The following is a 22,459-nucleotide window of genomic DNA, read 5'->3' as shown; positions in this document are numbered from 1 at the left end:
TTCAGAGGTGTCACTCGAAATGCATCGTAATACTTCTGCACTGCAAAGTTGCTTGCTGGTAAGAAAATGTCTTTGCAATTTACCCTGCAAAACACATAGATGTGTTTTAGCCTGCATCGATCCTGTTCCATCCTAATCCAAACCTGCAATTGGGGGTTAGTATTTACCATCAAAATTTATATCGAATTATAAAATGCCACAGATAAACGACGGATGACAGTTCCTATAGTCCTAAACTAATCGCATATTTTCTCCAAACAACGTCTTAACTAGGAGCGCAGGTAGGCAATCCAACTGTAGCTAGTACAGAGACATTGATTAACACCCTTGTGCCAGCAGTAATGGCATTTATGATACAAATTCTACGAGGTCCAAAATGTTAGCTAGCACCAAAAAATAAAAAGTTAGAAAGTGAAATAACAGTATCCATTCAGTGGATGCAACCAACTTACCTGAAGCAAATGCACATCCCGACTTTATAACTCACAGCTAGGACGAATCCTGATAGAAGGAAAAGATTTAAAACGTTTCTGAAAAACATAGACACTGATGCTTTTCGCCCACATCCTGTAGGTTTCCCAACTACACAATCAGCCTTATTGCAGGGAAGGAATAAGCCCATGTTTCTGATCTTTTGCAGTGAACAGTTGTCTGAACTGCCTGTTACAGTCAAGCTGCGCATGTGGATCATCCTGGCCATGATGTGGATCGAGCTGGTTGATTCTGTGGCACAAATTTGTCCAAGATGTTTTCCTGGGCCCTCAGAAAATTCCACAGCGAATGCAGGGGGTGCTGAAATTGAACCCAGCATGGTGACAAGTAGTTCCGTGATAGTTTTACCCCTACCCTCATTCTTTTGGACATCTGCGACAAAATATGAAAAATCATCTTTAGGTCTATACCAATACCATAGCAAGCTTCAGCAATGGTTCCCTTAACAACCAACCTACCACCAATAAGTCCACCTTGTCTTGCTTTGTAAACTGAATTTCAGGTAAGATATAGTTCTAAAAAAATCCTGAAAACTAATACCTTTTACAAGGAAATCAAACCTTTTCAAGGCCGACTTAATCAAGAAAAGAAACTTTCAGGAAGTAAATAGTTTTGAAAAACTTAACAAGGTGCACTGAATATTGTGGGTTTATGATGGGAGAATGGGGTTACTCCATACCTGGTGCAGCGGTGAAGTTCTCAAACTGATTTTTTGCCACAGGTACATCCGAGGATGATGCACCACCATTATTAGTTGTTGCATTATAAACATGATTAACCTGTCATACATTGACATAGAATAAGTGAACCCCAATTGTAGACTAATATAATCTTAGTTGCTTGTCCAGAATATTTTTAATTGCACAAAGCATTTCCCATTGTGTATACCTCTTCAGCAAAGTTGGATGGGCCCAAAATAGGTGAATTAATACACTCCACCTTCTCTGAAAAATCTGTAGTATCATCATATAAATAATCTGTGGTGTCAGAGAAACCGATCAAATCATCGAACTTGAAACCAGAAGGATCAGCTGTCGGTAAGTGCAAAAGTTCATTAGGTAGTACACAATCATCCGGAGTGATTGGTAAGTCATTGCTACATGCATCATAAAACATTGTGTAGTCTTCAGCCCGTTGGCCAGGATCACTGAACTGCAGATAGAAGTGATCCAGTACAGGAGACAAATGTAACAACTCTGGATGATTTGAGTAATGGTTTTCAGGATTAGAAAATGTCTCGGTGTTGGTCATTCCTTGTAAACTGCTATTCTCAACCCCTTCCACAGTATTTTGCTCACAGAAAGTGCCTAAAAGATCACCAGTGGAGTCTTCAAATGTACAATGACATCCCACATTTGAAGCATTCAAGATATCATTCAGCTCCACATATCCATTATTATGACATGAAGTATGACCACAATTCTCCATGGAACCTTGTTCACCCAAACCATTAACATGAGTTGGATTAATTTGCAGCTTGGGTTCATTTACACAATCAACCATGCTTTCAATAGAAGTTGGGTCTGCCAGCCTCTCCAGCAACATGGTGGGATCGTCTGTATGGTCACCACCATCCTGCCCATCAGGAGCCTCCACAATAGTGGGAGCATCCTCATGTTGATTGGCCAGTTCTTGGTTCTAGAAAAAAGAGTTCAATAGAACAGTTTCACCAAGATATTACGTAAGGGCAACACTGAAGCAATGTGATGAAAGTAATAGCAGTATGAGTATAAACATAGTTGTGGACATCCTCTGAAAAAAATCAAACAGAAATATGAAAAAATTACAAATATCCATAGATGAAAATGGTAAGTACAACTGCAGCAATAGAAAGTTTAAAAGAACCCTACATTACATTGTAACTACAAAGGGATATCACAGATTGTAAAGTGAATGTCACGCTCACCAAATAGATATAAATAATTTGAACAAAGCAGGAAAAGCAAAAGTGAAGCATCCGTATATGCATATCCAACAAGATGATTGAAATATCAAGGACCATCTTCCAGCATGATAATAGAGATAAGTACAATAAATATGGCAACAGCAACAAGCCATCAACATCAGTCATGAACAGTAGAATACAGCTGCCAGGTTTTGCATAAGGCTTATGTTCATAATCAAAAAGTTCTTTATCTTCAGACTTTACTAAAAAGTGTCAAAAAAACACTCATAAAAATCTGGACACTGATAATAAATTTCAAGGATGGGCAATGGATTGCTTGGTGAAAAGTATAAAATTAATTAGATGTGAGAAATATTTTTTTCTTAGCCGTTTTTTCTTTTTCATTTTTTCCTTTTGCCTTTTAAGGTGTGGGATGGAGAGGGTAGGTGTACCTCTGAAAGTGTTCTCAGAAGGTCTAGTAAGATCTTTAAGGATGCTTCTAATGACCCAGTTCGGTTTGCTAAACCATTAAAAGTAAACCTAAAAATATTTTAACCATTAAACATTAATTAATGTACCAAACCAACTAAATGTAATATTGGTCAAACTAGCATAACAAAATTAAAAGCTATCAGTAGTTTAACCACTAAACATAGGTTAATGCACCAAACCAATTAAAGTAATACCAATTAAACTAGTATAACAAAATTAAAAGCTAAAAATATTCCAACTGTTGAACACAGATTGCTGTACCTAACCAAGCATTTACAAAATTGAACATAAAATAAATGATCAAATGTATCCAACTAAACCAACTCAAAACTCACTCCTGCAGCTAAACTTACGGATTGGAAACTTAATTTTATGCATGAAAAATCTTGCATGAAGCCATAGAACTCAATTTTAGTTCCAAGAACCAAATTTCAAAACCAATTTTTCTTTCAAGGGAACGAAAGGCTCCTAACCAACTAAACTTAAAGTCTGGTCAAGCTCAAGCTAGCAAAACTATAAATCAGCTAGACATTTTTCATGATCATATTGGCATATACCTCCTTGACAAAGAACAAATTTAAGTAAGAATTATAATAGAAACTTAGAATCTCACAACAAAATTGTACCACAGCTAGTTGCTCAAATCACAAATAAGATGAATTGCCTTAGAGGTGCGACGTAAACAAATGGAAAAGTAAAAGCGTAAGAAAATGATATAAGACTTAAAGCAGCTATGGTATATTAGAAACTAATGTTTGCACGATATCAAAACAGTATTTGAAAATTAAATTGACATATCATGAACAAAAACAAAAGTCTGAGTAGATATTTACGTCTAATCTTGAAAAATGTAAAAGATAAGATGTAAAAGTCAAGATATTATGGAAAATGATCATAAGATTATTAATGTAAGATCCACATTTCTGTGATCATCACAAACCAACACAATATTTATTATTCTTTTAACAGTAGGTTAATCAATTCCAAACAGATCTTTCATCAATATTATGATATAAAGAAGAAAAAGAGAGGCAGTATGCAATCTACAAATTAAAAGATGTACATGGGGTCCACCAAACATCAACCTATTCCTCACCTGTAGGATATCAGTGAACTGAAAATGTTCCTGCTCCCTAACGTGATCACTGCCATCACGCACAACAACCAAACCATCAGCTTCCTCCTCCCACTCTTCCTCAACGAAAAGTGCCCCGTACTGAGCACCATTTTGCGGCCCTGAACCACTCTTCTGGAAGATCCTGCACACAACATAAGCATCCTTCCCCACGCAAAGTCCCAAATTAGGTTTACCGTATATTAGAACCAATTTTCATCAAGAAAGATCTCCTACAAAACTATCTCGCCGTACCTGAAGAACCCCGGAGTGCGCAAGTTCCTCATCTTCGAGCCGGTACTCGTGCATCACCCAGTTCGTCCTGGAACCATGTGGCGCACGGCCGGCGTGGAAGACGAGGGTCTTCTTCATGCCGACGACACGAGCGCGGTGGCGGACGGGCCGGTCCTTCCCGGTCATCTTCCAGAAGCCGTGGCCCGTGGCGCGGTTGGTCCGCGACCGGTTGGAGTACTTGCGATCCAGGGCGCTAAAGAAGTACCATTCGAGGTCGCGGCTCTGAATCCGAGAGCGGCCCGGGAGGTCCCACGGCTCGCACTTGTAGAGGTCGACCTCGGCGATGGCATCGACGCGGAGGGGCCGGCCGCAGATCTTGCGCTGGAGGTAGTATCCGACGAGCTCCTCATCGGTGGGGTGGAAGCGGAAGCCCGGCGCGAGGGCGGCGGAAGACGATGCACCGATCATCGCAAGGAGGTTTCCGAAAAGGTAAGCGATTTTAGAAGGGTTTCGAGGAGATCAAGAAAGGAACGCCATTAAGGTCTTGGAAGAGATCAAGAAAACAACTCCATAAGAGGTGGTGAACGCTTCAGGTAGGGTTTGGACATGGCCGCCGGGACGGCGGGATCGGAGGGGTTAAGCGATTCAAGAAGCGCTGGGAAGAGATGAAGAAAGAGGTGGTGAGGGATTAAAGAAAGGTTTGGACATGATCGCACGAATTAGGGTTTGAAGAGAGGGGGAGATTTAGTAATGACGAAGACGAGAGGCAGGAGATCGTCGGATGGAACGGAGGAAGTGAGTCGTCATTGAGGAGGAAGGCAGAGAATGGGAGCGGCTTGGGGATTTCTTGTGTTTATAGTCTCATTTTTCTTGCATCCTCCCCTATTTGCATTTTCTTGTGAGTTTATGGCATTTTCCGTGTTCGCTCGTAGTGTATTATTATTACAGTAGTGACCATTGACGCAAATCTTGACACGGGGGCTTGGACTTGTGGGTCCACTGTCTTTATGACGCGTGGCATTTATTATTAACGCATGTTGGATAACATCACTGACCCAAACGAAATACTAACACTTGCGATGGATAAAATAGCAGCAACAAAGTACAAATTAGATCGGGTCAAAGGGATAACCAAGGAGTAGTGTGGCACAGGTTTTAATCAAATTAGATTGGGTCATAGGGATAACCAAGGAGTAGTGTGGCACAGGTTCTTTTTCTTTTTTTTGGTAAGAAAAGGTACTACAAAGATAATGTAAACAAATTATGATACTGTTCGTTGATATATAATTATATCTATAATGTCAAAAAATAATCACATACAATATCAAACCTGTTATATAATATTCAATAATTTTCAATAACAATATCGTTATTTAAAACAATATCAACTCATTACTACGAATTTATGTGATCTTTAAACATTTATTTTGTGACGAGTTTTGTGCTAATTACATATTACCTCTAGTGAAATAATATATTACACCTTAGTGAAATACCTTTAACATTCAAATCCTTACCTACACCTTAAAAAATTAAATTGACATCCCTATAGTTACGAAAATGATACATCTAAATCCATTTACCATAACAACATCAATTTCATCAAGGAAACATAAAAACTAAGAAATAATAATAATTTACATTAGCGTCGACACAGTTTCGAACGACGAAATGATCACTCAGCATTTGCATCGATAACTCATTCATCGCTCAACATCTGCATTGATATCGACGCAGATGGTGGCCGTCATAACATTTATTACAAAGTTGATGACCACTTCGCCATTGACCCGTTGGGCGGATTACTCAACCCGAAGCTGGGGTTGCTAGAGTTCCTATTGCTCCCCCCACTTCTGTGTCAATTTCGACAGGGGTATAAAAAAAGAAGAGAAGGGAGGCTCATCAAAAGAGGAGTTTTATTCACCATAATTACCACCGACCGAAAAGGAAAGCTATGAAAGATTAATAAACAAGTGATTTCAAGCTCCCGACAAACGTATATGATGATAATAGAAAAATATAAGTCTCAAAATTTGATACCATTATCGAGCACTTTCCTCATCTACCACATCCGCCCATGACCCTCTATAACAACGTTGTCCACCACCATCTACATCATTTGCAATCACTAACTAAAACGTTAAAATTATATTTTTTACATTTCATTTTCATATTTCCGACAATATTAAGATAAAAAAACCTAGATATTTTATTTTTATAACTATAAAAATATCAATATAACTTTTTAAAATATAAAGATCGAGATACAAAGAATAACTAACTACGTAGGATAATCTATAATTAGCCCTCATGCATTCTATCAAAGCTAACCAAATCTTATTCAGCTAATAATACAATACTTATGAACGAGAGATCAATATTGAGCAGCATATGCCACAGCATAATAGCATCAATCTTGTATAGCAAAAGTACCAAAACATTAACCCAAAAGCAAAAGAAAATCATAAAAAAAATCAAGGCGATAAATAAGTTTCTGAAGAGCCGACAAAAATAACCTGTGAGACAAAAGATGCAACAGCCTAAGAACCATCACATGACAGCAAAATAAGTTGAAGCTACTCTCACATCAAACATATAGCAAATTATCAGTCACGAGAAAACTGTTAAAAACAAATCAGAAAACATGAAAAATCATAAAATAAGAACCATTGTTCACGGCCTGCCACCTAACAGCGGAGCAACTTGTGCACAATAAATCAGCAGTACCGCATGTCTTCACATAATCGAATGGCAACTAAGAGATATGTTGACTACACCAACAAAAGCAAAATTCCCTTAGAAGTCTTAATATTTAGTTGATTGAAGACTCCAAATACCGAAGAGATTCCAACAAAACTAGTCTCCACCAAGGCAATTCCTAAAAAAAATGTCATAACTTATCCAAGCTATAGAAAACGACACCATCCTTTCCAATTTGTATCACAAAATACAGATCTTGCAGTGTGAGTACCTGTTACTGGTATGAAAGAATATCCAGCCTCGTGATTAATTAAGGGTTTCCCCACAAAGCAGCTTGAGTAAACCATATGGGTTCTGCAGCAAAATTAACCAACCAACAGGCTTTTATCATCTCTCAGAATTAGATGAAACTTTTTGCATAATCATTGCCTCAGCAGCACGAATTGCTTCTGGTGATCCAGTTATTGTTACTTTCCTGTACATTTTGTTTGCACAGCAAATCAGAAAACTAAAACTCATGCGGTAAATTGCACTGAGGGAAAAAAAACAAAAAAGAGCTTTTGTACCTATCTGATGTGCCCGAAACGAAATCACCTCTATCCGATATCTTGATCCTAGCTCCACTAACCTGAACATTGAAATTTTACATGTTAAGAAATTGCAGCAACTAATTCCCGCATTCATCAGACCCTCCTGGTGATCATATAGTTTATATCAAATTGGGCAAACATTAACACAAACTCAAAGATACCATGTCACAGTAACAGGAACACCACGAAAATACATGGACTTTCACCAAAAAATAAGTAACTAAATAATCTTATCAGTTATCCCAGTAAATCCTTTCCCATGCAGACAGAAGAATTTATTAGAGATTTTAGTCCACTGGGCACAAAAAGGAAAAAAGATGAAATACCAACAATTTTTCTTTCGAATGAATATCTTTACCACCAAAAGCATATTTAATCATAGCTATAAATGAACGTAAATCACTTTACACCAAACACCATTCAGAAGATAACATGCTTTTTATGAAATGAGCACCTAAAAAATCAAAGCAGAAATTGAAACAGATTAACAGTGTACTTTCCAAACCTGACTTATCTCTGTTATGTTCCTTCCCCCACGACCAACGACCGCCCCAATATGCTCATCTGCAATGCCAATTGTCACTGAATTACTCTGGCCTTCATGAGGCCCACCAGGTGACCGTGATGGAATAACAGGTGATGCCACACCCTGCCAAACCATTAACTCGAAGCATCATTAGACAAGGTGCAATCATAACCAAACAACCATATAGGACTTTTTTTTATTTTGTAATAAATGTAACGGTACATGATTATAAAGACAGGACCTGAAGAAAGTGGCAACAACTACAATCAAGCATATTTCTTTCTTTAGTTTTCAACCAAAGCATTACTACTTGGTAATCACCTTTAGAAATCAAAACATAAACTTCAGACCACACCAACTGTCATTTATCCAATGCTAGGTACTTTATGTAAAACAACCAAAGTCTTCAAAATAATTTCAGAATATGCTAAATTTAATGTATACATGAGAAAGCATTAGATTTGCTCCTAGAAGTTAAATTTGAGTTCCTAATGTCAAACAATACCCAGGTGTTTCACTATGATCCAGAAACTCTGGGAAAGACTTTTCTTGATTTAGTTGCTGACAATTAATTATATGCTTTCACAAATTTTATCATTCTATTCATCCATGAATAAACCAAAAAGAACTATCAAAGTTTTTAGTTAAAAGGACACTAAACTGTTAATTTTTTTCATTGATTAAGCAGAAGATACAGTGGTCATACCATTTGCTCATCATTTGTTAGTGGCCATATATGTTGTTTTCAGATTACTTTCTCAATGTGCAACAATTTTAGCATCTCCAAAAATAATGCATTGCAAACATGATAAAAACCTCCTAGACCACCATAGATAAAATTTATTCAAACAAATATTTCATATCTTTGAAAAATTCTAGATGCCTATAAAAGGAAACATCTTAGAAAACTTGCAAAAAGTAAAACAAGAGCCTTGCCTCAAACATGCTAGTGCCAGTGCCACTATAGGATCAGTATGAAAATGTCATAGAAATTTGTGCTATACAACAGAATCAGTACCAGCCATATCATATGGGAGTATCTTGTGGCATGTCATTAGTGCAAGAAACATCTCAGAAACCTTGCAAGAAACTGAAACAATAGCCCTGCCACCAACATGCTAGTGCCAATATAGGGTCGGTATGCAAATGTCATAGAAAGTTATGCCAAACAGTCTGAATCCATGTCCACATAGCATTCACATAAAGGCTTATCAAGCGTAACATGTACAGTAGTCCTCTTTCAAAGGGAAGGAACAACTATGAAATGTAATATTGTCTTACGAGGAACTAATATTATATTAGGATATTATTCTGACCTTGTTAATTGGATATTTTCCTCCAACTCCATTGGGTCCATAACTCACAGGGCCATATGCTACAGAAGGAATCATATAGCCAACAGGAACACCAGGATAATTAGCACCTAAAAGTCCAAACGAGAAAAGAAAAAAAGATAAGTGGCTCATACTAATAAGTTCAGGCCTAAATAATGACAGCTTAATATAAAAAAGAAAATAAGAGAGAAGAGAGACAGAAGAGCGGCCAAGAGCAAGAAGGAACCTTATAACATGTACTGATTATCATGGTTTCATGTAATAAAATCAGACAGAGTATAAAAGAGCAAAGAATTGTAAAATAGAATTAAAACACTAACATCAGAAGTAATGAATAAATAAATATGGTTTAGCATAGGACCTCAGGCACTAAATCATATAATCCAAAACCAGTGAGCTCTCTTAAATTGGCCACAACTTGCGTTCTATTCTCCAACCAGAGAACCCTCTGATTTTGTAATTTCCATCACACTGATAAGTTTAGCATACCAAAGTATTTTAAGATAATGGGGCAAGATCACATGCTTCAGGCAATTGAAGAAAGATAAAGGTACTCAAGTCAAAACCATACAAGAAAAAGAAACAAAATTAGAAGCATCATTGTTTTTGTATCCAACTGCACTGTTCAAGAAACCAATACTCAATCTTAACATGTATCCTAACTTGACTTTGTATTTCAGAGAAAGCTTCTTCTTCAGGCCCTCAAACATTTACACTTGGACCCACTAGTCCTTCACATTCATGTTCACATCTTAAAGTACTGCTTATAATGCCAACTGTCATACACATTTGAAACTTTATCCATTACACTGAAAGGAGTATCGACCATCTAAGCTGATACCTCCTTCCTATATCCTCATAAAAAGAGAATGATAAATAATATTTCTTTTAGCAAAAACCACTAACAAGAAAATAAGATTAATCAAATGTCAAAGAGTAAATTTTAACAGGGAAAAATGATTTAAAAATTCTTCTCCAAGAACCAAAAAGTTTTGGGTTCCCCATAATAGATATTATGGAATTTACAAATGAAATCAGCTGTTTGCCTTGTTTTTCCTTTTTTGCCATTGGGTGTGGAATTCTTGAAATACCTCATGTTTCTATAACAAAAAGAGCCAATTAATTAATTACAAGCAGTTAGTTGGATAGTTTTAATTGTCTGGTTTAGATGATAACAACAATTCAATCAACTTAGGCATGCAAACAACTACTTTATTGAGTTTTGTTTTGAAATAACTCATTGAGGTGAATCAGCTGAATAGAAATAGGAAAAACCACTTTCTATCTAAATTCAATGCCATGGTGGGTCCATTTGTTGTTATCAACAGGAGACGTGACTTATAATTTAGTTATATTGTCATTTTCTTTAAAAAAACCTACTTACATATACTCTATTAGTCTACTTCTCTATAGTGTAAAGTGCAAACCTAGGGCACAAGATTCCCACCAAAACAGGATTTAGGAAAGGTCAAAGCACACAACCTTACCTCTAGAAATAGATACCTTTTTTTTCATGATTAAACCCCTGGTCACTCGGGTTGCAAAGGAGCAACCATACGTTATACTCTATTTTCCTCATATATGCTCACCCTCACATATGCTTTATTTTCCTCTTTCTTCGTAGTCTTCCCTAATTCCCAAAATTCTGTGCAGAAGATCTGCTGCAAATTAAAGTTGAAATCAGATTTACCAGGCCTTATTTTGATGGAAACTGATATAATATCCTTCAGAATAAGGAACATTCATGATTGATCAACTATTCTCAGCATAGCAGTGGACAACACTTAATTCTCTAATTTCAAGCTAGCAAGCAACATAGGAGATCATCAAATACAATGAAACAAGGACAACCTAGCTAATCTACAAATAAGGATGAAGCAGAACAAAAAAAAATGAAGGATATAGCCCTGCTAAGAGGCATGAGAATGGCAAATATGGACTGCCCTCTTTGGTTTATTTTTCACCTGGATCATTAACTTCTAGATCAGTGATTTAAAAAGGCGCTCGGGCGAGGCGAGGCGAGGCCCGAGCGCCTCGCTAATCTCCCAGGCGACGCGCTTCAAACAGGCGCCGCCTGGGCACTCGCCCGAGCCCAGGCGCTGGGCGCTTCGGGCAAGTGTAAGTGAGAACCCAACCCTAACCCTCGCCGCTGCCGCTACCGCTCCCGATCCCGATCTCGCTGCTCGCCGTTGTCGCTGCTCGCAAACGTTGCCTCTGTCGTCGCTCGTGCCTCCCGCTGCTCGCCGCTCCTGCTCCCGTTGCCGCTGTCGCTGCTCACAAACGCTACCTCTGTCGCCGCTCGCGCCTCCCGCTGCTCGCCGCTCCTGTTCCCGTTCCCGCTGCTAGCAAACGCTGCGGCTGTCGCCGCTCGCGCCTCGCGCTGCTCGCCACTCTTGCTCCTGCTCCCGCTGTCGCTGCTCGCAAACGTTGCCGCTGTCGCCGCTCGCGCCTCCCGCTGCTCGCCGCTATCGCTGCCACTGTCGTCGCTCGCCACTGCCGCTGCCGCTTCCTCTTTTCTCAATCAACAGGCTCAGCACCCCCTTACACTTCCTTCTTCTCCTTCTGTTAACAGTATACAGTATATTGTTAACAGTATACTGTATACTGTTAATATTGTTAGGTTTATTTGAAATTATTAATTTTCAATATTGTTAATAGATTTTCTTAATTTAATAGCATATTTTAATTTAAAATTTTAAATAATTATATTTATTAATTATATTATATATTTTTATATTTTAGCGCCTCGCTTCGCTCGAGCGAGCGCCTGGGCGAGCGCCTGGCGCCTCGGGCGTTTTTGGACCTTGGCGCCTAGCGCTTTTTAAATCACTGTTCTAGATTTCCCCAAAAGAGAAATGCACCGCAATCTACATCTTTTGAACCCAATTGACAGTGAGATAGTACATTTTGTGTAAAACACAACAACCTTAATGAGAAAAGCAATAACCTGTGGTGGAAACTACAGGATTTAAAACTCAAGGCCCCATCCTTCATTATCTTCTACATCACTGCTTTTACTACAACCAACCGTCCAATAACTACACGATCATTACAGAAAATCACAACCTGTTCCCAACAGAAACTGACTGATACACCATAATCCTCGGAGACTTGAAGACATGCTATGGCACGAGAAAGAAAACAAGAAACAGGAGATTTCTCACAGATGTTAGATCAGTAGAATCAAAGAATTTAAACATTAGCATCAACGTTTAGTCAACAAAGGATCTCCTAGAATGTGCAGAGTGAGAAGTGGAGACAGAAAAATATACGAAGAGGAAAAGCTATTCATTGGAGACACACCTGAATATGTAAAAGCTGAGTTTAATGTTTGTGGATAATGAGCATCTTCTATTAATTTTGCCAATATAAGATAGATAGCACGCATTTGTTCTTCAAAAGATCCTGTCAAGGTAACCAGCCTATCATTTAGGCCAGCATTAGTATCCTGAGGTGATATTTTAATTCCAGCCCGTGAGTCTTCTATAAAAGACCTGCAAAATTTAGTGGCATGCCTCAACTATTTTTAATCAGAAAATCAGAGCAGCACAAAAAGTGGGGGATGAGCATAACTAATGAAATGATACATAATACAATTCAGATCAATCTGCCTGAAAAAATGAAAAGACAAAGAAGCCAGTCCTATTCCTGTGGAATAGCTTTATCACTCCTGGCTTTCTCAATCCAAAAGTCATAGAAAATATCATGGTGACGACAAAATAAAGCTGCAAACACTGCTATAAAAAATAAGACTTATTTTTAATCTACTTCAAGTTTCACAATGTACAATTTCACTTAATTATCACAAAATATGCTTGAATGAAACTATACTTTATAGTTGATCCTCCTTTTCCAATTATGGCACCGCATGAGCTATTAGGAATAATAAGCCTGACTTTTGGTCTACCTTCGACATCATTACTTTCTTCCACCTGTATGATGAAAAAAAAACTTAAGCCAGTGTTCAGTTTCTAAAATAAATTATAAATAACATAAAATTCACACCTCATTTAACAACTTTTCCAGGATCAGATCCATTGCCTTCATAACATCATGAAAAGTCCCAGAAATCAATACTATTCTATCCGATGTTCCTGGAAAGACTTCATGATTACGTGATAGCTGAATACGCGCTCCAGATTGTGACTGGAATTCAGAAATTGTTGATCCACCCTTCCCAATGATACAACCAGCAGCCGAGTTTGATATAAGAAACCTTATGTGTGTCTGTTTCTCGATTTCATCTGAGACGAATTTTAAGTACTCACTAGATCAGGTTAATGGATCTGAAAAAAAAATTAAAAGAGAAAATTTCCATGTACTACAATTGCAAAGGGCAGAAAAATGCCAACATTTATGCAGCATAGTCAAAGCTTGAAACAAATTCATACAAAAAATCACAGCAATACAAAAAGGCTTAAGAAGGGCATGCAGACTATTTTCTCAGACTCTAATAACATGTGATATATTCTATAGAGCAGATAATTTGCATATTTCATATGGTCAGTCAAGTCATGTTTGGAATAGTAAGATATAATCAACTGAAGATATTTAATTGTCTTAGATGCCATGCAAAATGTGGCAAAGTTTCTGTCATGAATTTTGCACATAAATAGCTGTGAACATGAACATCCATACATTTTACATCATTCTAATATGAAAGCATAAAAATGGTGAATATTTATTACCTAGACCCAGTTGTTCTATTTTTATTGACTGAGTCTAGACTCACATAGCTACATTCACCCTTTTTACCTGAAGGCTGAAGCACAAGAAAAATATGGAGATCATACTTAACTTACTTCACTTGAAATTTGTAATCTAAAAGGTTTACTAATTTCTTTAAAAGAAATTTTTTAATCTAAAAGGTTTATTAATTTCTCTATAAAAAACATTAGTTGAACACTCTAATATAACAAAAAGAGACTTTCAGTTTTATGATATGCCATCATGACGTTCATGCTGAAACAATACACTGCTAAGTAGCATGGATTGGCATGGGTTATGTAGTGCCATGGGCCCTATGTAAACCTCTATGCTACTGGGAAAAATTCATACTGATATCGTGCAATCCATTTGGTGTCTTCTTTGCAAGGACAGCATGACAAGCACATGTAATATTTGATACATCCTCTTTGGTGGCATCAGTTATCGTCATGTCGATAAAAGGTAGTACTAAATTAACAGTACCAAGTAGACGAACAACTAACTCTTTGGCATGGAGCGATTTGGGAGAAGAAGCACAAAAATAAGATACATGCATCTTATCTGTCCTTCAATAATCCCACAAAATGAAAGATAAGGCATGATTAACCCTTACATGAGAATCAGCTAATAAGGAGTAACAAAATGATTTATGCCTAAGCCAATAACTTTATCCCAGTTGTTCTGAATAGACAAATGGTTGTTAAGTAAGCCACTCAAACAATCAAGGAAAATGAGCAAATTAATCTCTGGACTACTGTTGGTATTGTTGAGTAATTATATGACTCCCAGCTAAGTCACAAAAAGAATGTTACTCAAACAAGCTAGTATGTTAATCCACTCTGCATTGTTTTGCTGCTAAAATCAAGTCACCAAAAATAAAACCCTAATTTCTTTCTTTTCCAATCCTCTCTCTTCAATCTTGCGCATCGTTCAACTCAGAACCTTGTCACGACAGATTTCACAAACGGATTAAAGCAGAAATTTCAGAGTTCTGTTAGGGTCCCTTAAAGGATTACAAAAAAATAAAGATAAAACAACTAGGATTCTTTCGACAGAGTTAAATCAAGTACCACTATCCAAAGGACGTAAACAGCAACAAACACGAATCACTTGCTTTTCCTCATCAGGTTCCAAGTGCAACGATCCATAGCTCAATTACACCACAAAAGCTTCCAATGACCTCTAAATCCACATTCATATAGACCTATACACAACCATCATACGGTCCTCGCTATTGTTCTATGAGATCAAAAGAAGCAATTCGAAAATCAAAGAAAAAAAGAGGTGATCAAATGTTACCTAGATTTGGGGATCTGAGGTTCTCGGATCGGCGGGGGGCGTTGTCTGGAAAGGAATCACCGTGCAGCTCGGGGGACTCCATGGCGAAAGATTGAGGACGGCGGGGAGGAGAGGGGAGTGGGAGATGGGAAGGGGAAGGAGAGGAGGAAGGAACCTGGCTTTTCTTTTCCTCTCTCTCTCTCTCTCTCTCTCTCTCTCTCTCTCTCAAGCCGGTCGCGACTGAGAAGGGACGGCTTCACGATCTCGCCCTCGCCCGCCTCACTTTCGCCGCAGCGACTCCTTTTTCCTTTTTATTTCTTTTTAATTTCGGCCCTCAACCCATTTATAGCAGTCAGGAGCATGAACGGATTAAAACCGCACAAGATCCGAATCCGAATCCGTTTCCTTGACACATCTCTCCAAGACTAATCACATGCTTTCCCGTAATCTTCTATCAAATTCAAATTCAAATTCCGTAGGATTCCAAATCGTGGGATAAATTTGGAGTACTACAACCACTTACAAAGGTAGATGTTGCGTATTGAACACATAGGCACGATTCCATCTTAGGACAGTCCCTATTACTTAATTTTGAATTCAGATAAAGATAAATAACCCTGATCCGTTCCAACAGAATCGATCGAGATCTGGAACCAAGCAAGCCAGTTCCGTGGTGGTTCGTTAATTATTCTAAACCAAATCAAAATCTAGTTTAATTATAATTTTGAACTTTTTAGAATCAGAACCGATTTCCTGAATCGAAATCAACCGACAGTTTTGTAATTAAAATATTTTTTTTATTTTAATTATTTTTATTTTTATTTAAAAAAAAAATTTTGATGGTTCCATACCCTACCTACCTTTTATACCATTCGATTTCGGTTTCCAAAATTTATGAATCGGAATCGAAACCATCCATCCATTCAGAAATCGGGATCAAGTCAAGTCCATCCCGGAAGGTAAAATTCTGATCTTATAAATAATCATTACCGACCATTGTCGACAAGGTAAACGACCTAAAAGAATTATGGCTTCATGAAAACAACACACGCCATTGGTATCCTCGACTACAATATATAAATAGTCACCGCAAGTTGCTGAATGTCTTCATATACATTTGAAATAGGAGATTTGCCTCAATAATTTCTAATGAGCAGCAAGCCAACAGCTGTGACGACGAGTGTCGCCAAAAACCCAAAGCGTAAGTGAGCAACGAAGGAGAGACTGAAGCCAACAGACTGAACTCGCTGCGCCTGCTCGCAGACTATCAAGTTGGCAGCAGATCCCAAGAGCGACAGGTTTCCGGCCACCGTGCTCACCCACGCCAGTATCAGCCATGCCTTCGTTTCTTGTGCTGCAGAAATCCTCGCCGCCGAAGCTGCCACCCGAGCTCCAAGCAGAAGAACTGAAACAAACCACCCGAGCATGTCAAATCTATGCCGAAGATAACTGTGACGTCGATTGTAAAGGGGATATAAACAAGCAATTCGAGTAAAAATCGCTCTTTTATAAGACTTAATATGCCGCCATCTATCATCTTGGGTTGATGATGCGCGTTAAAAGACTTCCCCTGTTTCCCGGTCGCCGATCCAGACACCAGTTTTCGGAGATACATACAGTATGTGCGTGTTCAAGAAATCATCAGAGTGCGCATATTAAGCCACTACAACATGGTCCTTATGCACCTCTTCTTACGATGTAAAGAACACCCAAATCGACCAAGTGTTTCGTATAAAAGGATCCCCATATTCACAAATGTTGGATTCTTTCGGTTTTCGGGATGCCCTGTTCATGCTGGATATGCCACGCTTTACTAATTATGCTAAAAGCATCATCATCACAGGATAGATGCATCTGTAACTTCTTACCTTGAACTGGCTCGGTCTTAAATCTTCAATATCAATAGGTTTTGGATTTGATTGCACGATAAGAAAGGGAATATATGATTCTCAAGTCATACCCGATCGGAAACGTGTGATGCATTTAGCCAGTGTTATAATCAGTTTGCAGAAAGAGCACAAAAGGAAAGACGAACCAGTTGGAACGTTGGAGGCAACGTTGGAGAGAAGAAGAATAACAACAGAAAGCACTGCAACACCACTGGCTCTATCGATCCGAGAATGAGGTTCCATGAGATCCCACAAGGCACTCGGTATTCCAGTTTTGTTGAAGCCCTCCACGGTGATGAACATCCCACAGAAGAATATCAACAGTGAATAGGAAACCTGGTCAAGATGATTCGACGTATAAAAACAGTGTGATGTTTGTGGCATTTCTTTCGGATGTTGTAAGGAAGAGTAAGATATGACTACCTTTTCGAGACAAGGTTGGGCATCCTTGAAGTCGAGGATGATAAGAGCAAGAGCCGCAGTGAGTGCAGACCATGACATGTTTAGTCCCATGAGAAGAGCAACGAGCATCCCAACAGTGACGAGATAGACGCATGCTTTCCATATCTGCATCTTCCACCTCGCCTTCCCCTTTACCGAGTTCTTTACTGCTGGACCGTCCTCCTCCTCCGCCGGAGGAACTCCGAGACGGTCACCTGCCTCCACTTCTAAAGAAGAAGAAGCGTTCGATACCGCCGTCGACTCAGCTCGCACCTCGTCTACAGTTGAACCTGTTCTGTTCCTCAAGGTCTCCGTGTGGCCGATGCCGCCGTTCATCGACGGGCTTCGGAGGTTAGGATCGACCGCGTTCCATTCTTCGGAATTAAAGGAAGTGACGTGCGACATCGTCGCAGGCGAGAAGCGGTGAGAGGTGACCTCCTCCCCCGCGATCACGTCCTCGGCATCCACATTTGCCTCCACGTCCTTAGCGACGGACAACTGCTTCCAGTAATAGGCTAGAAGAATGCCGGCGTTGACAAGAACGCCGACGAGCATGGCCGGAAGGAGTCCCAGTAAGAATTTCCCGAAGGAGATCTTGCTCTGGGCAGCTATGACCAGGTTCTGAGGGTTGCCGATCGGGGTGGCGGCCGAGCCGATGTTTGAGCTCGAAGCGAGCGCGAGGAGGAAGGGCTGCGGCGGCAGGTTGTTCTGCCGGGCGATCTTGAGCACGAACCCGGTGAGAACGACGCAGCAGGTGTCGTTGGTGAAGAGCGCGCTGGAGATGGCCGAGACGAGGCAGATGCGGCACAGCAAGTCCTTCCGGCCTTTGCTCTTCCATGCCAGCATCGTGCCCAGGTGCACGAACAAGCCGGCTCCTTCCAGGTAGGCACTGACGACCATGGTGCCGAAGAGGAGGCCGAGGATGGGCAGGTCGATGGCGGCGTAGGCTTCGTCCGGGGATATGACTCCGAAGATGACCATGAGCATTGCAGAGAGGAGCGAGCCAGCGGTCCTCCCGATGGGTAGGAAGGGAACCGCAGGGAAGACGGCCAACACCCAGAAGATGCCAAAGGCGACCGAGCCAAGCACGACCGTCGAGGTCGGTGCCAGCACCATATCTGGGGATCGGATCCAACACGAGAGGTACCGGAGATCTCACCACTGCTCAACAACGAGGTTCGGCAACGCACATCACAACGACACGATGGCACTCCAAGTCCGTCGGAAGGAACGGAGAATCTGTGGGCGGGGACGACGATGACGGAGGGGCAGACACCTGGCCGTGTAGGCTGCGGGCATCGACATCTGTCGGATAGTTTAGTCGCAGTTCCTCTAGGGTGTCCAAGTTCCACGTCCTTCCCTCATGGTTAGGCTTTGTCCATAGCGTCCTAGTCTTGCTCCGGGGATCACACTTTGTGGACGACACGGGTTCCTTGTGAGCAACAAACATTGACGGTGGCGGACGCGATTGATTCACCAGCTTGAGGTGTCCAACTTGTTTCCGCGATCTCCATCTGAGATCGAGATGGGTGCGCAAGCTTGCATCAAACTCTTGTCTCGGAGGGTCTGCATTGAAACGGGTGCACAAGCTCGCATCACCGTCTTCGCCCGTCGTTGTCTGGGGCTTTCGAGTCGTCCTCGTGTCCTGACTTCGTGCTTAAGTATACTTGGCTCATCATTGCAGGGGCGTTGATCGAGCCACGTTTTATCAGCTTGCATGCGGTGGATCAACGGGCAATCATAATCTGCCATTTACATGTACTCTTAGCACAAAACGACAATAGTGGAAAAGACTTGTGTATGGCCGACCAAATAGATTAATAATATCATAATCTGCCATTTACATGTACTCTTAGCACAAAACGACAATAGTGGCAAAGACTTGTGTATGGCCGACCAAATAGATTAATAATATCAGAACGTGATAAATCGGTCGAAATCGGCTAACTAATAGAACGTCCAATCACCGTACAAAATTCGCCTAACTAATAGAACGTCCAAACACCATACGAAATTTAGTTTTAGACGATCATCGAACGAGAAAAATAATTGGGACCATAGGATCAAATTTTTTTAATAAAATATTTATTAAAAATATATTCTTCGATTGATAAATAAGAGAATCGAAGTCTTATAAGACATGAAATTTATTTGAGGAGTAAAGGAGACGACGAATCATCGTCTATCCTCATAGCCACATTTTGATACCTCACTCCAAAGAGGTAAAACGGTGTCAGCACGTTAAAATAAAATATTTCATGAATGATAATTGGCGCCAGCCTCAACCTTCGATTTTTGTGATTAATAATCGTCGGATTTTATTCACAAGACAAGATATTGGGCTCTTTTATGAACAATTGTGTACTTGAGATGCTCCGATCGATAATCATGTGAAATTTTTAGGTACACTATTCGCAGATCGACAAAGGCAGTCTCCCTTAAAGGACCGCAATTTCATTTAAGGCCCAGGCCCAGGATCAGGCCCAGGCCCGAGCCTGTTTTGACTTTTGAATCAAAGTCCAACCTTATATATTTTTCTTTAATAAATGACGAATGGTTTGGATGAGATAAAATTCTAAGAAATAGTCCAAATTTTAATCAATAATATTATCTAACATAACAAAATTTATCGAATGTGATTTTGAACTATTAACACGGTAAGTGTGTTCTCGGTGGTTAAGGGGTTATATATGGTTGAAAAATGAAGGATATTTAGTAAATGGAAATGAATGATCCGTTTGATACGGTGCAGCACATACTTTTCTTGATCGATGAAGAAAACAGAAACCTAACGATAGAAAAGAAACTAAAAGCTGTTTCTATTAAGACAGCCAAGGAGCTCAACAAGTTTCTCGTCTCATAAGTAGCCAACTGCTCACACGGTAACACAATTAACAAAGCTTATTATGGGGGATCGACAAGAGTTGCCACCCGAAACATCGATCAGCCACAGGCGACCATTACGCTACCAAACATATCCGACTCCACAGACGACCAAACCGAGCGACCATTACGCTACGTTGGAACACAAGCCTCGTCCAAAGCTTATATAAGCTTCTGGTCAAGCCTTCGCCACGAAGAATTCTTCATCCTTCTCCAGCCTCTCCATTGCCTCCGCTTGCAGCGTCAGCTCCACATCGATGCTCTTCCCTCCCTCTCTTCCCGGGTACAAGTACACCATTCCGTCGAACTTGTTGTTGGAGCCGCTCCTCACCCGCTCCGGCTTCCCGAACCCGAAGTCGACGTCGTACACCTTGAACCTCGGTGAGCTACCCACGGCTACGCAGTTCATCCCGGCGTCGCTGTAGTAAAACAGCTTCGGCGCCGCCTCGTACTCCTCCAGCCGCTTCTCGATCGCGTCCGCGTTGTGGGCCCCGATCACCTGCTGAAGCATCCCAGCTCCGAACTCGGGTGGGCTCGCCAGCAGCAGCCCCGCGGCGGTGCCGGTGAATATGGCCTGGATGAGGTTGCCGAAGAAGGCATCGGGCATGGGAGGGTCGACGCGGGAGCGGCAGTCGGCGAAGATGACGAAGACGGTGATGTCCTCGGGCTTGAGCGCGCGCGCGCGGCACACCGCGCGCCACATGTGGGCGCCGAGGGACTGGAAAGTGGAGAGGGGCTTAGAGCCCGGAGGAAGGCCGGCGTTGGCGCAGGACTTGATGAGGTCGACGGTGGACTCCGAGAAGGAGAAGACGCGGGCGACGAGGGGCTTGGCGGGGCCGTTGGGGTCGGCGAGCTCGTGGTCGAGGGCGGAGGCCGGAAGGGAGAGGGGCACGCGGACGGAGCGGGCGACGATGCGGTCGTGGGTGGGGAGGAGGGAGATGGCGGGGGAGCCGCGGGTGAGGTCGGCCCACGAGGACATGAAGTGCCAGGTGGAGTGGCCGTCAAGGATGGCGTGGTTGAACGCGGCGCCGATGGCGAGGCCGTCCTTCAACTTGGTGAACTGCACGGCCAGGAGCGGGCGGTGGAGTCCCTCGAGGTTCATGACGCCGGTGTACGGCACCAGCTCCTGCAGCAGCGCCGGATTCTCCCCTTCCGCCAGCTCCACCGCCGACACCCCCTCCGCCGCGGCTTCGATGACCTCGGCGCCGACCAGCCCCTCGCCCTCACACTCCACGTACACCACCTTCTCCTCGTCCTGCTTCAACCTCCCCGCCAAGGGGTAAAAGAACTCCAGAGCCGCCGCCAAGCCATGCTTCAGCCTCTCAGCTGCGTCCCCGAACTCCTCGTCGCACTTGTACAGCAACAGCTTCTGGTTGTAGTAGAAGGTCATGTAGGGAAGGTCGAAGGTGATCAAGGGGCACGTCGGCTTCCCCGGCGCTTTCCTAGGGAGGACCATGGCCTCGTTGGTGACCTTCACGGCGGCCGCCTTCGTCTCCGCGTGCCCATTCTCGACGGTCATGGTGGAGGCGTGAGGGTGAAGGATGATGGGAATGGATGGATCGGGGTGGTGGAGGACGAGGGAGATAAATAAGGGGGAGGGGAATTTATGAGGGCAGCGGGCATTGAAGAGGCTCTCAGAGGTGGTAGCTACGGGGGTGTTTAATGCCGATGCTGCAGTCCGGCCTCAACTGTTTCCTATTGCACCGCCACTGGGATGAACAACTTGGCGATGGCTCTTCACCTAAAACCGAGGTGGCATTTAATCGCTTCACATTTGCAGTTTAGATCACAAGGACAGCGTTTAGATTGGGATCACACGCGTATTACGTACGACGATCGTAGTTGTTTTTGCTATAGAAACTTTTGTCTCCCACCAAATTAACATAAACTCTCA

General features: G+C 41.5%; 4 protein-coding genes across 4 annotated transcripts; all 4 read right to left on the bottom strand.

Annotated features, from left to right (window-relative positions):
• Positions 1-284: 284 nt before the first annotated feature.
• On the bottom strand, positions 285-5,117 carry LOC135623114 (NAC domain-containing protein 78-like). Its single transcript, XM_065125680.1, has 5 exons — positions 4,239-5,117; positions 3,966-4,148; positions 1,381-2,130; positions 1,172-1,271; positions 285-864 (listed from the first exon to the last, which is right to left on the bottom strand). Exons 1-5 carry the CDS (start codon positions 4,683-4,685, stop codon positions 449-451), a joined length of 1,896 nt encoding a protein of 631 aa, XP_064981752.1. The 5' UTR covers positions 4,686-5,117; the 3' UTR covers positions 285-448.
• A 1,867-nt stretch (positions 5,118-6,984) lies between these two features.
• On the bottom strand, positions 6,985-15,672 carry LOC135623123 (protein BTR1-like). The gene is made up of 8 exons (XM_065125686.1): positions 15,374-15,672; positions 13,373-13,611; positions 13,199-13,299; positions 12,671-12,861; positions 9,350-9,456; positions 8,013-8,156; positions 7,484-7,545; positions 6,985-7,392 (listed from the first exon to the last, which is right to left on the bottom strand). The coding sequence occupies exons 1-8, from the start codon at positions 15,453-15,455 to the stop codon at positions 7,305-7,307; spliced, it is 1,014 nt and encodes a 337-aa protein (XP_064981758.1). The 5' UTR covers positions 15,456-15,672; the 3' UTR covers positions 6,985-7,304.
• Positions 15,673-16,307: 635 nt separating this feature from the next.
• On the bottom strand, positions 16,308-19,382 carry LOC103973392 (silicon efflux transporter LSI2). The gene is made up of 3 exons (XM_009387946.3): positions 17,665-19,382; positions 17,388-17,577; positions 16,308-16,757 (listed from the first exon to the last, which is right to left on the bottom strand). The coding sequence occupies exons 1-3, from the start codon at positions 18,796-18,798 to the stop codon at positions 16,489-16,491; spliced, it is 1,593 nt and encodes a 530-aa protein (XP_009386221.2). The 5' UTR covers positions 18,799-19,382; the 3' UTR covers positions 16,308-16,488.
• Positions 19,383-20,522: 1,140 nt separating this feature from the next.
• On the bottom strand, positions 20,523-22,127 carry LOC135623101 (BAHD acyltransferase DCR-like). Its single transcript, XM_065125652.1, has one exon. The coding sequence runs from the start codon at positions 22,082-22,084 to the stop codon at positions 20,744-20,746; it is 1,341 nt and encodes a 446-aa protein (XP_064981724.1). The 5' UTR covers positions 22,085-22,127; the 3' UTR covers positions 20,523-20,743.
• Positions 22,128-22,459: the final 332 nt, after the last annotated feature.

This window comes from Musa acuminata, chromosome BXJ1-3 (genome assembly GCF_036884655.1).
Source record: "Musa acuminata AAA Group cultivar baxijiao chromosome BXJ1-3, Cavendish_Baxijiao_AAA, whole genome shotgun sequence".
Lineage (NCBI taxonomy): Eukaryota > Viridiplantae > Streptophyta > Magnoliopsida > Zingiberales > Musaceae > Musa > Musa acuminata.
The sequence above is the reverse complement of the archived record's forward strand: the minus strand, read 5'-3'. Positions and strand labels throughout refer to the sequence as shown.

What these genes read in the sequence shown, in the direction of transcription:
- LOC135623101 (XM_065125652.1), bottom strand. Translation starts at nt 22,084, where the DNA reads ATGACCGTCGAGAATGGGCACGCGGAGACGAAGGCGGCCGCCGTGAAG.
- LOC135623123 (XM_065125686.1), bottom strand. Translation starts at nt 15,455, where the DNA reads ATGGAGTCCCCCGAGCTGCACGGTGATTCCTTTCCAGACAACGCCCCC. An exon ending in AAAGGAGGATCAACTATAAA is followed by an intron (nt 12,862 to 13,198) that starts GTATAGTTTCAT and finishes TAAATTTTGCAG; the next exon opens with GTCTTTTATAGAAGACTCAC. An exon ending in GAAAATATCCAATTAACAAG is followed by an intron (nt 8,157 to 9,349) that starts GTCAGAATAATA and finishes ATGGTTTGGCAG; the next exon opens with GGTGTGGCATCACCTGTTAT.
- LOC103973392 (XM_009387946.3), bottom strand. Translation starts at nt 18,798, where the DNA reads ATGGTGCTGGCACCGACCTCGACGGTCGTGCTTGGCTCGGTCGCCTTT. An exon ending in CCCAACCTTGTCTCGAAAAG is followed by an intron (nt 17,578 to 17,664) that starts GTAGTCATATCT and finishes CATCTTGACCAG; the next exon opens with GTTTCCTATTCACTGTTGAT. An exon ending in TGCCTCCAACGTTCCAACTG is followed by an intron (nt 16,758 to 17,387) that starts GTTCGTCTTTCC and finishes GGTTTGTTTCAG; the next exon opens with TTCTTCTGCTTGGAGCTCGG.
- LOC135623114 (XM_065125680.1), bottom strand. Translation starts at nt 4,685, where the DNA reads ATGATCGGTGCATCGTCTTCCGCCGCCCTCGCGCCGGGCTTCCGCTTC. An exon ending in CGCACTCCGGGGTTCTTCAG is followed by an intron (nt 4,149 to 4,238) that starts GTACGGCGAGAT and finishes TGCGTGGGGAAG; the next exon opens with GATGCTTATGTTGTGTGCAG. An exon ending in CATCCAACTTTGCTGAAGAG is followed by an intron (nt 1,272 to 1,380) that starts GTATACACAATG and finishes AATGTATGACAG; the next exon opens with GTTAATCATGTTTATAATGC.